Source organism: Phacochoerus africanus, chromosome 8 (genome assembly GCF_016906955.1).
Source record: "Phacochoerus africanus isolate WHEZ1 chromosome 8, ROS_Pafr_v1, whole genome shotgun sequence".
Classification (NCBI taxonomy): Eukaryota; Metazoa; Chordata; class Mammalia; order Artiodactyla; family Suidae; genus Phacochoerus; species Phacochoerus africanus.
Window position 1 is genome coordinate 66,705,367 of NC_062551.1, and position 15,836 is coordinate 66,721,202.

At 58.9% G+C, this 15,836-nt stretch overlaps 1 protein-coding gene across 3 annotated transcripts in view; it reads right to left on the minus strand.

Annotated features, from left to right (window-relative positions):
• The window catches only part of CHD5 (chromodomain helicase DNA binding protein 5), a 79,156-nt gene that overhangs the window by 34,330 nt on the left and 28,990 nt on the right, over positions 1 to 15,836 (minus strand). For all 3 annotated transcript variants that reach the window (XM_047791236.1, XM_047791237.1, XM_047791238.1), the window contains exons 12-25: positions 14,177 to 14,308; positions 13,987 to 14,095; positions 12,875 to 13,066; positions 12,586 to 12,786; positions 10,412 to 10,549; positions 10,207 to 10,328; positions 8,715 to 8,888; positions 7,949 to 8,090; positions 6,691 to 6,822; positions 3,876 to 3,993; positions 2,135 to 2,259; positions 925 to 1,156; positions 602 to 712; positions 126 to 298 (exon numbers count right to left, since the gene is read on the minus strand). In XM_047791236.1, coding sequence (XP_047647192.1) covers positions 126 to 298; positions 602 to 712; positions 925 to 1,156; positions 2,135 to 2,259; positions 3,876 to 3,993; positions 6,691 to 6,822; positions 7,949 to 8,090; positions 8,715 to 8,888; positions 10,207 to 10,328; positions 10,412 to 10,549; positions 12,586 to 12,786; positions 12,875 to 13,066; positions 13,987 to 14,095; positions 14,177 to 14,308 — 2,101 coding nt within the window. The remainder of the gene's footprint in view (positions 1 to 125; positions 299 to 601; positions 713 to 924; positions 1,157 to 2,134; positions 2,260 to 3,875; positions 3,994 to 6,690; positions 6,823 to 7,948; positions 8,091 to 8,714; positions 8,889 to 10,206; positions 10,329 to 10,411; positions 10,550 to 12,585; positions 12,787 to 12,874; positions 13,067 to 13,986; positions 14,096 to 14,176; positions 14,309 to 15,836) is intronic.

Below are 15,836 nucleotides of genomic sequence, written 5' to 3' on the forward strand. Positions count from 1 at the left end.
AACATTCAGGAAAGACCCAGGAGCCTGTCTTGGGGATAACGCAGGTTTCCGGGGGGGGGGGGGGGTAGAGAAGCCGCCGCGGGGGCGGGGCCGCGGGGGCGGGGCCTCAGAGGGGCGGGGCTTACCACGCCGTCCTCCTCGCGCACCACGTATTGCGCCACCTTGAAGGAACTCAGGTATTCATTCATGTTCTGCAGCTCCGTGTCGTCCGTGGCGTCCTGGTTCCGGTCCAGCAGCTTGGAGATGGCCGCGTCGTCATAGTGGATCACACTGCTGTCCTCCACGTCCTTGTTGTCACCTGGGGGCAGATAGGGTGCAGAGCTGGGGGTCTGCCCCGCGGCCCAGGTCCAGCTGTGGGGCCCCCACCTGAACGCCTCTGACCATGGGTCTCCCCAGTCCCCGCCAGGGGTGGCCACAGAGGAAGCACGGTGATCAGAGAGAGAAACCTGGACACAGCCCACTGCCCGCCCACCTACAGTCTGCAGACACCCAGGTGAGGGGCTGGTGGGGGGGCAGGTAGGGGTTCGGGGGTCCCCTTCCTTTCCAGGAGCAGCAGTAGGGGGGACGGGGTGAGCCGGGCGTGGGCTGGGTTGGCCCCTACCTGGTGGGGTGCTGCCATGCTTTTTCTTTGCACTGGCGGCCAGGGCACCCCCTTTGGAGGACTGGACGTCGGGGATGGGCGTGGCAGGCCTTTGGCCCTGAGACATCATGCCTGTAGGACAGAGGTGAAGGGGCTGCAGGACCGGGGGGACAGCACCTAGAGATGCCACCCTGGCCCTGCCCATCCTGGCCAGGAGCAGGGGGCAGAGGGAGGAGAGGCTGTAGGCTGGGGGCGCCCTGGGAGGGGCGTGTCTCGAGCAGAGTCCTCCTTCCCCTCCCCCCCCGTGCCCTGGCACCCTGGCACACTGGCACCCTGGCACCCACCCTCCACGTCGTCCTTGAAGAGCTCCTCCGTGCCGAACTTGAGGATGTCGTCCAGCTCCTGCTTGGTCATGGAGCCCGACTTGGAGCCCAGGCCGGGCCGCACCACCAGGTGCGTGAGCATCATCTTGCGTTTGGCCACCTGTGTGATGCGCTCCTCCACCGAGGCCCGCGTCACGAAGCGGTAGATCATCACCTTCTTGTTCTGCCCGATGCGATGGGCGCGGCTGAAGGCCTGGGGGTGACCTGCAGCTGAGCACCTGGGACTCAAGGCCAAGTGCCATGTGGGGGGAGGGGCGTGCACGTGTGCTCAGGAGCCGCTCTGCCTGGAAGGGCTGCGTGACTGCACGTGGAGATGCATGTGCACCAGGGCAGCCAGGTTCATGTCCTGTGTGGTCTCATGCAGGCCTGGGGGCCTGTGCAGGTGGAACTGTGTGTGACCGCAGGTATGAGAGGAGGGGTGGGGGGGAGTGTGAGGGGCAGCATGGCCCGTGCGCTCGATGCAGTGAAGCCACACAGGGCTCTGATGGCTCTCATGCGGAGATGGGGGCTGCACCTCCCAGGGAGTGACCCCCGGTGGGGCTGTAAGCCCACCTGCTGGAGATGCACGGCCACCTTGTGGGGGCAGGATGTGATACGAGAATACTCCTGGGACTCCGTGTGTTAGGTGACCCTCGATGTGGAAGACTGTGCACAGGTGCACACGCGCGTGCGTGAGCCATGAGGTTTTGTGTGTGCCCCTGAGAGCGTAAAGTGTCTCTGTGTCCAGCCCTGCCCCAAGAGGGTGGCCAAGGCTCCCACGACCCCTACCCCCACCCTCCCATCCCTCTTCACCAGCCACATTAGCCCCTCCCCCATCTCGTCCTCTCCCACTTCCAACAGGCCTCTCCTCCCAAACCAGCCCCCTCTGGGACGTGGGACCCCCTCATCCTGCCTCCCTCCATGGCCTCCCTCCACTCCTATGAGTGATGGAGAGACCAGGGGTCATGGGTCACGCAGACGGCTGCACACTCCTGGCCATGTCCCCTGCCCTCCCTGGGCCTTTCCTCTTCTGCACAGCAAGGGAGCTGGAAGGGCTCAACTCCTGGGCCCCCGAGGCGGGTCCAGGAGGAGATAAAGCCCTGAGAGTGTCTACGGGGAGGGACGGAAAGCCTACAGAACCAGGGGCCGAGGGGGGCCCTCTGCACAGGCTCTGGTGTCAAGGGCCACACACCTGGATGTCATTGTGGGGGTTCCAGTCGGAGTCATAGATGATGACCGTGTCTGCCGTGGCCAGGTTGATGCCCAGGCCGCCTGCCCGGGTGGAGAGGAGGAAGCAGAACTGCTGGGCCCCAGGGGCTGAGGGAGAGAGATGGGTGAGTGAGGGGCACACCCAGAGAGGTGGAGGGGGGGACAGGTGGATGGCAGACAGGAGGGCTGGAGGGAAGACGGGGAGGAGGGGCAGGAACTGTGACCCCATCACAGGCAGCCACAGCCTCAGCTCCGGGAAGCCAGGGGAGGCCTGGGACTCAGGGTAGGGGTGGACGGAACAGCCCGCGGAGCCCCCCAGGGCCCCCAACTGTGCTCTGAGCCCTGACCCCATAAGAGGGAGCCAGAACGGGAAAGACCCAATTTTCAAAGCCCAGACAGACAAAGAAGAAACTGCACACACGAGCCAAGCCAGAGGGTCAGCCCCCAGGGAACTCGGTGCCCTCACTCCTTCACCCCTCCCAGCTCCCCCGGCCCGAGATGCTGACAGGGCAGCCAAGGGACACCCAGGCATATCTCCAGGGCCCTGGCCACAGCTCTGGGCGGTCTCCACTGTCCCTGAACAGTGACACTGTCAGTCACCGTCAGTCTCCACCAGCACAGGACAGCTGGTTCTCAGGTCCATCAGGGCCCCTCACTAAGTGACATGCGACTGACCACAGCACCCACTGGAGCTGCCACAGGTCCTCAACCTGCCGGGTGCTTCCGCTGCACCCACTTCTGTGTGGACCAAGGCAACATCTAGATCCTGAAACTGCACCCACTTTACCTCTGCCGTGAGTTGGCAGCCGTGCGGAAGGTGGAGGGCAGGAAACAGCTGCAAGCTCCAGGGAAGCAGAACTCAACACCACTTGCTGCAAACTCACCACTAAGGAGGCGCTAGTTCAGCTGTGTGGCCCCCCCCCCATGCTCCCCCACCCCAGCCAGCTCCTGGCCTCCCCTCCTTCCCAAACAAGGAAGAGAGGCGGGGAGTTTGGGCATGGATGGCCCTGCCCTTTCTCTGTCCTTCCTTTAAGAAGCCACAGGGGGGAGTTCCCATTGTGGCACAGTGGAAACAAATCCAACTAGGAACCATGAGGTTGCGGGTTCGATCCGTGGCCTCGCTCAGTGGACTAAGGATCTGGCATTGCCATGAGCTGTGGTGTAGGTCACAGATGCGGCTTGAATCTTGTGTAGCTGTGGCCAGCAGCTGTAGCTCCGACTGGATCCCTAGCCTGGGAATCTTCATATGCCGTGGGTGCGGCCCTAAAAAGCAAAAAAAAAGAAGAAGAAAAAGAAGCTTTCCACAGCCTGTCTTCTTCCGGGGACAGGCCCTGTTCAGCCCTGCTTGTAACTGATCATTTACCTGGTGTCGGTATCAGAAGCCCACGGGTGCCACCCAGACCCCCCTGCACCAGCATCATTTAAGAACAAGGGTGTTTTCCTCCACCTCTGCCTCCCTCCTTGTCTAGTTCTCAGTTCTGAACAGGTGTTATCTACTCGCCCCTTGCACCCCAGCAGGCCCCTGGAAAGTTCCATGGAACGAATTCCTCTTACCATTCAAAACTAAGGGGCAGCTGTTAGGACCTATGGACTGGCCTGCTTTCTTCAGCCATATGAGGAGCAGCTAGTCTAACCAGAGGATGGGATTCTGGCTAAGATCCTAGCCCAGGAACAGAGGCAGACAAGGGTCCCAATCAAGACCCCCAGGTAAGGGGTGGGGGTACCGTTGAATCTGTCAATCGCCTCTTGCCGGAGGCCCCCAGTGATGCCGCCGTCAATCCGCTCATACTTGTAGCCCTCGTACTCCAGGAAGTCCTCCAAGAGGTCCAGCATCTTGGTCATCTGCAGGGGACATGGTATGCCTGAGTGGCTGCTGTGCAGCAAGAACTCCCATGGGGCTGTGGGCAGGGGCCCCCTGACAGCTGGGTGAAGACAGAGCGGACAGCTGGGTGGGGAGACAGGTGCGACCTGGCAGACACGACCCAGGACTCTGAAGAATGCAGCCTCCAACCTCACACACTCCATCCCCCACACCAGCCCCACAGGCACCTGCCTGAGACACAGCTCTGAGCATGGGTCTCCCAGCTCTCCTCCCATAGAATAAACTCCCAAATCTTCACTTCAGCATTCCAGGCTTTCAGGATTGGTGCCCCATCCATCCAGGCTGCATTTCCCCAAGCTTCCTTCATACTCTCCACCCAGCCCAAATTCCCTGGACTCTCTTCCCATCCCCTCAGTAGGTGGGGAACTCAAACAGCACCTCCTCCAGGATGTCTTCCCTGATTTCATGCTGCCCTATAAGAAGAGCTCCCAGAATCATTCCTGAGAGATAGTTTAGCTGGATATAAAATTATCAGTGCCATTTTCCCACAGTGTATCAAAGATTTTGCAGTTGTCTTCTGCCACTTATTGTTGCTGATGTGAAAGCTGAGAACAGTCTGAGGGTCTCTCCTTTCTAGGTTCTGGATCTGAAGTGCAGCATTTCCCCTACAATTTGCCCAGAGGTTCCTTTATTTATATTTATCTCACATGGTTCTCCAGAGGGCACTTCAGATCTGAGACCTCACACCATTTTCCAGGTCTGCAAACTCTCATCATATCTGGCTTCTTTGCCATTATTTCTATTTCTTCTTCTTCGATTCCTCTGAGATAATTATGGGAGCCTCTCAAAGCTCCGTGCAATTTCTCATTTTTATCTTTGACTCTGTATGCTGCATTCTGGGGAAATTCCTCCACAACCGCTTCCCATTCATCAATGTTCTCTTCAACAGTGTTGAGAGCTTATCCACTCTGTTGGATTTTTTCTTTTTCTTTTTTTTCTTTTCTTTTTTTTTTTTTTTTTTTTTGGTCTTTTCTAGGGCCACATATGCGGCATATGGAGGTTTCCAGGCTAGGGGTTGAATCAGAGCTGTAGCCACCAGTCTGTGCCACAGCCACAGCAACACAAGATCCGAGCTGCATCTGCAACTTACACCACAGCTCATGGCAACGCCAGATACTTAACCCACTTCGCAAGGCCAGGGATCAAACCCGCAACCTCATGGTTCCTAGTCTGATTTGTTAACCACTGAGCCACGAAGGGAACTCCTGTTGGAATGTTTTGTTTCAATTTCAAGCAAAGCCTTTTCCTTCCTGGTTAGTCTTGATTTCCTGATGCTTGTGCTTAATTGATTTCTTCTTGATTTATGAGTGTTACCCCAGTACTTTTGAGGATCCTAAATGTATTTTTCTTTAATAAGTGTTACAATGTTTATTTTAGGTTCTCTCTTGGCTTTTTTTTTTTTGTATTTTTTTTTCTTTTTTGCCACACAGGCATTATGTGGGAATTCCTGGTTCAGGTATCGAATCTACACTGCACCACAGCAACCAGAGCCACAGCAGTGAGAACACAGGAGCCTCAACCCACTAGGCCATCAGAGAACTCCCCTAAATGTGTTTATCTGAAGTCTTTTTCAGGCTCTTCTATTTTTCTTTTCACTGGGATTCTACTTACTATTTTGTGGGATGGCTCACTGAAAGTTGTCCTGAGTTTGGGAATTGGGGTTTGCAGGCTCATTTTGGATGGCAGGGCTCTGTCTCTGTCACTTTCTGTCTGTACACATTTCCAAAAGTTGTACAGTCCCCTCCACTTGGTTCCTCAGCCCAGAATCATGCCTTATGTTGGCGGGGGGCTGGGGGACTGTGGACCCAGGCTCCAGGCCAGCCCACACCCATGGGCTTTGTCTGCTGTCCCCAGATTCCTCAGCCTGCTGCAGGCCTAGGGTGGAATCGGGGGCTGCGGGCAGGAGCAGCTGTTACCCACCAACTTTTGTCCTTGGAGGAGCCACACCCTAGTCACCAGCTTTGAGCCATGAACCTGGCTCAGCCCCACCATCCAGCAGCATTTTTTGCACCAAGCCCCCAGGACCATCACCAACCTTCATCAAAGAGATGGCCTTGGGATTAGATAACTGTCAATACCTCCATCTTCCACATTAGACTACGAGGGTCTCAAGAACAAGAGCTGGACCCCCGTGCCTAGCACAGAGCCTGATGTATGACAGTTGCGAAATGATGAAGGAACAACCAGTGCACAGACAAACAAGGCTCTGAGACTGGACTGCTCTGCCTCTGACCGCCCCAAAAGCAATGCTGCAAGTGCAACTTCAGGATCCAGCTGGGGACCCTCTCAGCTACGCCCCCTGCAGGGCTCCTCCTGAACCAACCTCCAGGAGACGCTGAGCTACAGAAGCGAGGGGCGAGGGGTGAAGGGCGAGGGCCTATCATCCCAGCCAGGACAGGAAGCTCCAGGAGGAGCAGGCCAGAAGCGGCAGGTGATGGGCAGGCCTCTGGTGCTCATCACCCACATACCTTGAGCATCTTGAACTTGAACCAGACAGCAGGTCCTTGGCCGCGTAAGGCCAGGGCCCAGAGGAGTGACTTTTGACACTCAATCCACTGAGGATGGCATTGGGCCCTGAGGCTGCTGGCAGGTTGTGCCCTCAGCTGGCAGGGGGCTGGATGGCCTTGCAAGGGTGGGGCGGGGCGGGGGCAGCTCACCTGGGAGAAGATGAGCACACGGTGCCCTTCGTCCCGCAGCTTCTTGAGCATCTTCTGCAGCAGCATCAGCTTCCCTGAAGACTTGACCAGCGAGCTGCCATCATAGGAGCCGTTGGGCAGGACGGGGGCCTCCTGCAGACACGGCAGGAGGTGGGGCTTTAGGGGCTCCCCTCTCCTCTCTGGCTCTGCACCAAAGAGGCCCCAGGGGCTGGACAAGGGCCCAGCAACAGGCTGAGCACCAAGCCCAAGCCTCTCCCAGCCCCAGGTTCCCAGGAGGGCTCAGACTTGCCAGCCCTGCCCTCCATCGCCCCCTGCTGGCACCCCACCAGGACCACCGACATCAGTGACGGCTAGATGACAGTCTGGAGCCAAGTGGCCTTCCCAGCAGGAATCTGGCCTGGCCTCTGCAGTCACTGCAGGGCACAGCCAGGCAAAGCCAACCTGGACCCCAGCTGGGCAGAACCTCAGCCCAAAGGCCGCTGCCCGGCCAGGGTCACGAGAGTGGCCTGGGGTTGCCCAAGTGTGGACCACCTGCAGCATGGCCGCCACACCTACCTCTGCACATTGATCTGTTTTTTAGGGGGCAGGGGGAGGCCTGGGGGTGGTGGAGGGAGGTACAGAAAATGAAGGGTTGAAGTTAGAACCAGAACAGCAGTGACTGCGCCCTCTCCTTAAAGTGCCTTATATGAACTTCCTCGCCTGGTCCTCAACCCTTGCAGGTGGGTGCTGTTAGGGTTCCCGTTTTACAGACGAAAAACCTGGGGCTCTGAGAGGACCACTGACTGTCCCGAGACCACAGGGCTGGAGCTGAGGGTCTGGTCTCTCACCCAGGGCTGCACGTCAGCGTCACCCGGGGGACCCACCCAACCCCTCCCTTGGCAACTGAGTACGGCCACGTCAGCCCTTGGAATCCCTGGCACTGAGGCTGGAGGGGACCCGGTGACCCAATGCCCCCATTACTTTGTAGGCACAAGGAGGCGCCGAGGGAAGGAGAGGGCCTGCCTGAGCAGAAACTTCTGGCACCATGGGGAGCCACATCACTTCCAAGTCCTCATATTTGGGGAGGATTGGGGGCTGAAGGCCTGAGCACCAGCCACAGCAGCCAGGAGCACCGTGGCAGCCAATGCCACCTGCAGGAGGGGCCCAGAAAAGCCACCGCAGCAGCCACGAGCCCCTCCACGGTCTCGGACCCCTGCCAGGGGAGCCTCGGCCAAGGGCAGCCATCACGGTGGCCACGGCAGCAGCCACGGGGACCTACCACAGCGGCCACAGGGAAGAGGTAGGGGTGGTTGCAACACTTCTTCAGGTCCATCATGATGTTGAGCAGCGACACCTGGTTCCCGCCCCCCTTGGAGTTCAGCGCCTCGAAGTTTCGCGTGAGGATGAACTTGTAGTACTTCCTGCGGCAGAGGAAGGAGAGCCGGGCTGGACACCTGGCTGCACCTGCCTCCGCGAGGGCGCTCTGCTCCGCGGGGAGGCAGGGGCTGGTGGCCAAGCGCCCAGCTCCAGACAGACACGGGGAGCCCCAAGAGGTGAAGCCGCGGGCCTGGCCCACGCGAGGACTGGGGTGGCCCCAAGCCTGGTCCCTGGACCTTGACCTGAGGTCCCCAAGAAGGAAGAAGAAGTGAAAGGTGGAGTTCCCGTCGTGGCGCAATGGTTAATGAATCCGACTAGGAACGATGAGGTTGCAGGTTCGGTCCCTGCCCTTGCTCAGTGGGTTAACGATCCGGCGTTGCCATGAGCTGTGTGTAGGTCGCAGACGCGGCTCGGATCCCACGTTGCTGTGGCTGTGGTGTAGGCCGGCAGTTGCAGCTCCGATTCAACCCCTAGCCTGGGAACCTCCATATGCCGCAGGAGCGGCCCAAGAAATAGCAAAAAGACAGAAAAAAAAAAGCGAAAGGTGACATGAGGTCTCGGTGGGTCCCAAAGGCCCTCCTACCCACCCTGGGCAGCGGCCCAGGAAGGCCAGGTCAGGCCCCTCCAGGAGGGGAGACAGCCAGGGGACCCCGGGGCAGGCTGCTCACTTCTGCATCTGGCTCAGCTCCACGCGGACGATCAGCTCCGTCTTGGCCGGCATGTTCTTGAACACATCAGCCTTGAGCCGCCTCAGCATGTGCGGGCCCAGCAGGTCATGCAACTTCTTGATCTGGTCTTCCTTGGAGATGTCGGCAAACTCCTCCAGGAAGCCCTCCAGGTTGCTGCCAAAAAAGAGCTGGGATGAGAGCCCGGGAGCCAGCCAATGCCCTCTGCAGAGGGAGCCAGGCCCCTGCCACCTACCAGAGGGTCACAGGAGCAGCCAACTGGCTGGTGGGCCAAGAAGCCCTGGCCCTGCCCCAGATGTTCTTTCAGTCTCAGCCTGTGTCACCCCCACATATCACAGCTGTCTCAGGATACCTGCCTGGCCTCAGAGCTGTCCTGGACATGTGTCTGTGGGACTCCTGCCCAGATCACAGATAAAGAAACTGAGGCTCATGGGAGCCCAAGTTCCCCGGTGCAGCCTGCCCTCTAACCTACATCTCCTGAGGTCAAAATCAGCACTCTCCACCCTGAATCTGCCCCCTTTCTTTTTCTGTCTTCCTTGCTTGCTTGCTTGCTTGCTTTCTTCCGTGTCTTTTAGGGCTGCACCCGCGGCATATGGAGGTTCCCAGGCTAGGGGTCCAATCGGAGCTCCAGCTGCCGGCCTATGTCACAGCCACAGCAATGCAGGATCTGAGCCACATCTGCAATCTACACCACAGCTCACAGCAACACCAGATCTTTAATCCACTGAGCGAGGCCAGGGATCAAACCTGCATCTTCATGGATACTAGTCAGGTTCATTACCACTAAGCAACAGAGGGAACTCCCATCTTTTTCTCCTTTTTAGGGCCGCACCTGCAGCAGCATATGGAAGTTCAAGGCAAGGGGTCGAATCAGAACTGCAGCTGCTGGCCTACACCGCAGCCACAGCAACGCCCGATCTGAGCCGCATCTGCGACCTACACGGCAGCTCGCAGCAACGCCAGATCCTTAACCCATGGAGTGAAGCCAGGGTTGGGGTCTTAACCCACTGTGCCACAATGCTCACTCCCTGAATCCCCTCTCTAAGCAGGAAAATGGGGGGAGGGAAGGACAGGCAGCCGGGGGCTCTGTCTTTACCCCCAGCCCCACCACCTCCACCCCAGCTTCAGCCTCCATCACCGTCACCCATGTGGTAACTTAGGCCACTGTGGGGGGAAAGGAAGGAGCCAGGGATGTGGGGGCAGGGAAGGAACCCAGGAGGTCCCTAGGGTCTTCTGGGGACAGAGCCAAGGAGAAATCACAGCGTTAGCAGCAGGTGACAGTTCCCAGGCACGAGGCACCAGCCAATGTGGAGCCCCCTCCCGTCTAGGTCATTTGAGGTGGGCGCTGCTGCCCTCTCATTTTACAGACGAGGAGACCGAGGCCCGGTGAGCAGCCCCGGAGCCAGGACGGGCACTGACCCCCCTTCTCTGGCTGCCCCCCGCCTCGTCTCCCCAGCCGGCCCCCTAGGCTCACTTGAACCTCTCCGGCGTCAGGAAGTTGAGAAGATGGAACAGCTCCTCCAGGTTGTTCTGAAGGGGGGTCCCCGTCAGCAGCAGCTTGTAATCGATCTTGTAGCTGTTCAGGACCCTAAAGAACTTGGGGGTGACAGGGAGAAGTGAGGGGGCTGGGCGGCCAGCCGCCCCAGCGGCTCCGGGGGCCGGCGGTCAGCGCCTCCTACCTTGGACTGGTTGTTCTTGAGCCGGTGGGCCTCATCCACCACGAGGCAGGCCCACTCGATGGAGCCCAGGATGGCCTGGTCGATGGTGATGAGCTCATAGGAGGTGAGCAGGACGTGGAACTTGATCTGCACTTCTTTCTGGAAGGAAGGGGGGGCATGGGGGAGGACCGCTGGGAGGGCAGCCGATCGAGGTCTCCAGAGACAACGGGGCAAGGAGCAGGGGGCACAGGACCCCCCACCGGGAAGGACGGAGGGCGAGACACAGGCCATCAGGCACAGGGGTCAGCTGAGGCCCAGAGCACCGACCCCGAGCTGGGGGGAAGGGGTCAGAGGGGCTGAGCGGAGTCTGGAGGCGGCACGGGGTTTGTCCCCGGCCCTGCCCTTTTGAGCTAGACCTTGGTCAAGTTAACGAACCTCCCCGAGCCTCAGTCTCCTCACCTGTCAAAGGGAGCAGTACTGTCTATGGGAGGAAGGCCGTGAGACCCAAAAGAGCTCAAAAAATCACACAGAGAATTACCATATGGAACAAGAGGGCCTGCTGCACAGCACAGGGAACCGTGTCAGTGTCCTGTGACGAACCAGGACATAAAAGAAGGTGAAAGAGGGGGTTCCTGTCGTGGCTCAGCAGTTAACGAACCCAACTAGTAGCCCCGAGGATGCGGGTTCGATCCCTGGCCTCACTCAGTGGGGTAAGGATCCGGGGTTGCCGTGAGCTCTGATTTCCTGATTTGCAAGGGGGCCTCTCATGTGCCAGGTGCCCTAAGTACTGAGTAATGGGTCCTTTGCTTCTCAGACTGCAGCCCAAGGATCAGAAACACGCATCGCCTGGGACTTCGTGCTGGGTCAGAACCTGCGCTTCAGCGAGAACCCCCGTGACCCGACCCGGGGACACAGGAAGTTCCAGAGACCCCACCCAGTGCTCAGTCAGTCAGTCAACCCTCCACAACTCTGGAGTGAGTCTCTGATCTCCACTTTGCTGAGAAGGATCTGAGGCACAGAGACACTGAGTGACTTGCTGGAGGTCACACAGCTGATGGACTGAGTTGAACCATGTGCCCTCAAAATCCACGTCTACCCCAAAGCTCAGGATGTGACCTTTGTTGGAGCCAGAACAGGTGTAATTGATTAAGATGAGGTCATCCCGGATTCGGGTCGGCGCTAAATCCAATGTGAGTAATGCCTTTTTTTTGGTTTGGGCTACATCTGTGCCATGTGGAAGTTCCCGGGCCAGGAGTGAATCCGCGCCCCAGAAGTGACAATGCCAGATCCTTAACCCGATGCATCACAAGAGAACTCCCCAGCAGCATCTTCATAAGAAGAGGACACACAGACACACAGGGAGAGGGCCACGTGACAACACAGGCAGAAACCGAAATGATACAGCTGCAGGTCAAGGAGGCCAAGGAACGCCTGCAGCCACCAGATGCTAGAACAGGCACCAAAGGACCCGCCCCTAGAGCGTCAGAGGGAGCAGCACTCTGGCAAGAGCTGGATCTCGGACTTCTGGCCTCCAGAACAGTGAGAAGATGAGTTTTTTGCTGTTGGGTTTTTTTTGTTGTTTTGTTTTGTTTTGTTTTTTGGCGGTGGGGGGGGCCACACCCGCAGCCTATGGAGGTTCCCAGGCTAGGGGTTGAATCAGAGCTACAGCTGCCGGCCTACACCACAGCCACAGCAATGCTCGGGATCCAAGCCGCATCTGAGACCTACACCGCAGCTCATGGCAACTCCGGATCCCCAATGCACTGAGCGGGGCCAGGGATCGAACCTGCAACCTCATGGATCCTAGTTGGATTCGTTTCCACTGCACCACAACGGGAACTCCCGCTGGTGGGTTTTTTGTTTTGTTTTTTGCCACCACTACGGCCTCATGTGGGATCTCGGTTCCCTGACCAGGGACTGAACCCGGGCCACAGGGGTAAAAGCACCAAGTCCTATCCACTAGGCCACTAGGGACCTCCCGAGAGGCTACGTTTTGCAGCTGTTTCCAGCCCCCCACCCTGTGCGTGGTCCTTTGCTACGGCAGCAGCGTGGGAACAGGCACAGAGCGGTAACTCCGCCTCAAGAGATGCTCTACGCCAGACGCGGCCTCCGCAGGAACCTGGGGTGGGGGGGACCCGGATGGGCTGCAGGGCCCGGGGGTCGGTGGGGGGGGACCCCGGGAGCGACGCCCTCACCTTCATGCGGAACACCTTCTTCCCGCTCCGAATGGCGTTGTCCTCGAAGGAAAACTCGTTCTCCCGGATCACGGAGCGGCTCTCCTTGTCCCCAGTGTAGGTGACCACGTAGAAGTCAGGCGCCCACATCTCGAACTCACGTTCCCAGTTGATGATGGTGGACAGGGGTGCGCTGACCAGGTAGGGCCCCTTGGAGTGCCCCTGGGGAGGGAGGCAGACGCGCTGAGGCTGTGGCCGGCCCGCGTCAGCGCCAGCCGCCCCTCCCGGCTGCCCGGCCCGGCCCTCGAACCTCCTTGTACAGGGAGTACAGGAAAACAATGGTCTGCACGGTCTTGCCCAGACCCATCTCGTCGGCCAGGATGGTGTCGGTGCCCTGGGCCCAGGAGAAGCGCAACCAGTTAAGGCCCTCCAGCTGGTAAGGGTGCAGCGTGCCGCCCGTGGAGTCGATGTACCACGGCTGCTTGTCGAACTTGACCGTGGGCTGCGGGGGAGGCAGAGGTTCAGACTCACCCTGGATCCTGACCAGCAGGGCTCACCGCCAACGCCTTTGCACATGCAGTTCCTTCTGCCTCAAAAAACTCCCCACGCCTCTCATCCCTGCTAACTTATCCATCCTTCAGATCTCAGCTGGAACGCTTCTTCATCCAGGAAGTCCTCCCTGACTCCCGCTAGTCTTGGGGGTTCCCACTCTGCCCTCCCACGGCGGCCCTGATTCCCAAGTGTTGGAGTCTCGGACTCTGAGCCCAGCTTGTGGGCACCACACTAGACCCTTTCACCACTGCTTCCTCTGAGTCTCACCCAGTGCCCAGGACACAGCGGGCACTTAGCCAACCTTTGATGCACACCCAGGGTTTCTGACCATCGCCCTGTCTGCTTCTTTTATTCTGCAGCTCAAGGCCTCCTCCCCTGTGAAGCCCTCCTGAAGTATCAGACCCATTCATCTTCCCCTGGCACCCCACAGGTCCAAGCTGAATCCCGAGCTCTGGGTGTACCTGCCCGTGGGCCCCTGGAAGATGAGCCTGTCTTAAAACTGGGGGCCAGGGCCTTGTCCCCCCAGGGCCAGCCCAGGGCAGGTGCTAGCAGAGGCCCTGGCAAGGTCTGCCAAATGAATAAAAGTCAACCTCGCATTACTCCAGAATGAGCGCCTCTAGAGGGAAATTTTGTGTGCTGCAAAACCGCTCTGCCCCCTGGGAGCTGTCCCTCTGCATGAGGCTTGGGGCTCTGGACCCCAGGACGTGAGCCCACCCCTGCGGGGAGGGGCTGGGTCCCGCCCCCCTTGCCCGCCAGGTGCCCGGCCGGAGCGGACTGGGCCGTGGTCCCCCTCCTGCACGGGGCCCAAGCTGGGGTCCTCCAGAGAACGCGCCCTCGTCTGCGGCCACCCGCAGCCCGCTCCCCGCTCACATCCACAATGGGCGTGTCCGGGGGCTTCTCCTGTTTGTCGTCCCTCAGCTTCTTGCCCTTCTTGACTAGCCTCTTGGGCAGCCTGGCGTCCTCTCCCAGCATCAGCTCCCTGGGACAGAGCAGGAGATGATGGGGGCAGAGCTCAGGGCGGCGGGGGCGGCGGGGGGGCGGGGGGCGGGGGGTGGCCCACCTGTGGCCCCAGTAGGCCTGCTTCAGGCTGTCGTAGTAGGGGATGTCAATGTCGTCGATCTCCCAGGTGCACTGGTCGTAGGGCAGGTCTTTCCACTTGATCAGGTAGTGTACGTCCCCCTTTTTGTCGAAGCTGCAACACAGAACACCCACGGGGGCAGGCGGGTCACCGGGCTGTGGCCGCAGCAAGAGGCCACGCAGGCGCCTCACAGGCGGCAGAGCCTCTTGCCCCCATGGGCCCCTGGGAGCCCCGGCCGGGAGGGCAGCGCCAGGACAGGGACTCCAGAGAGGGGAGGCGGCTTCACCGAGGCCACGCAGCTCGTGAGGAGGAGGGTGTGGGGCACGGGCCAAGGGCAGAGCAGCGAGGACATCTGGGTGGCCAGGCTAACGGAGGGGCAAGGGCCGGGGTCCTCCCCGTTCTCTGTGGAGGTGGACCCCCTTCTCTCACAGGGATTTCCCAGAATTCTCAATTTTTTTTTTGGTTTGTTTTTCTTTTTCTTTAGGGCCACACCCGAGGCACATGAAAGTTCCCAGCTAGGGGTTGAAGAGAAGCTACAGTGACCAGCCTGCACCACAGCCACAGCAACACGGGATCCGAGCTGCATCTGTGACCTACACCACAGCTTGTGGCAATGCTGAATCCTTAACCCACCGAGCAAGGCCAGGGATCGAACCCACATCTTCATGGATACTAGTTGGGTTCACTGCCACTGAGCCACCACAGGAACTCCTTTTATCTGTTTTGTTTTGTTTTTCTCTCTTTTTTTAGGGCTGCACCCATGGCATATGGAAGTTCCCAAGCTAGGGGTCGAAGTGAAGCAGCAGTGGCTAGCCTAGGCCACGGCCACAGCAATGATGGATCTGAGCTGCATTTTCGACCTAAGCCACAGCCTACAGCAATACAGATCCTTAACCCACTGAGCAAGGCCAGGGATCGAACCCACATCCTCATGGAGCCATCAGGGTCTTTTTTTTTTTTTTTTTTTTTTGCTTTTTTGCTTTTTAGGGTCGCACCCGTGGCATATGGAAGTCCCCAAACTAGGGGTTGAATCGGAGCTCCAGCTGCTGGCCTAGGCCACAGCCACAGCAACATGGTATCCGAGCTGCATCTGTAACCTACACCACAGCTCACAGCAACCCCGGATCCCTGACCTGCTGAGCAAGGCCAGGGATTAAACCCACATCCTCATAGATACTAGTTGAATTCACTTCCGCTGCACCACAATGGGAGCTCCTTTTATTTTTTTTAGGGCTGCACCTGCAACATATGCAAGTTCCCAGGCTGGGGGTCGCATCTGAGCCTCATCTTTGACCTAGACCACAGGTCACGGGAACACTGGATCCTTAACCCATGGAGGGAATCCTCATGGATATTAGTCGGGTTCATTACCACTGAGCCATAACGGGAACTCTGGAATTCTTAATTACTGAGTCAGTCAGCTCTCCCTGGACTGTAGGCCTTTGTTTTCCCCTTAAAAACTCCCACCCTGGTCCAGGGCCCATCCCCGCACAGTAGAGGAGAATGAGATGCCCCCTCCCAAAGGTTCCAAAGACCCCCGGGGACACAGGGCCCCGATGGTCCAGCCAGTGGCACAGAAGGGGTGCTCAGAGAAACACCTTGCCCTGCAGCATGCACATGCCCCCGGAAGTGTCCCGGGGCC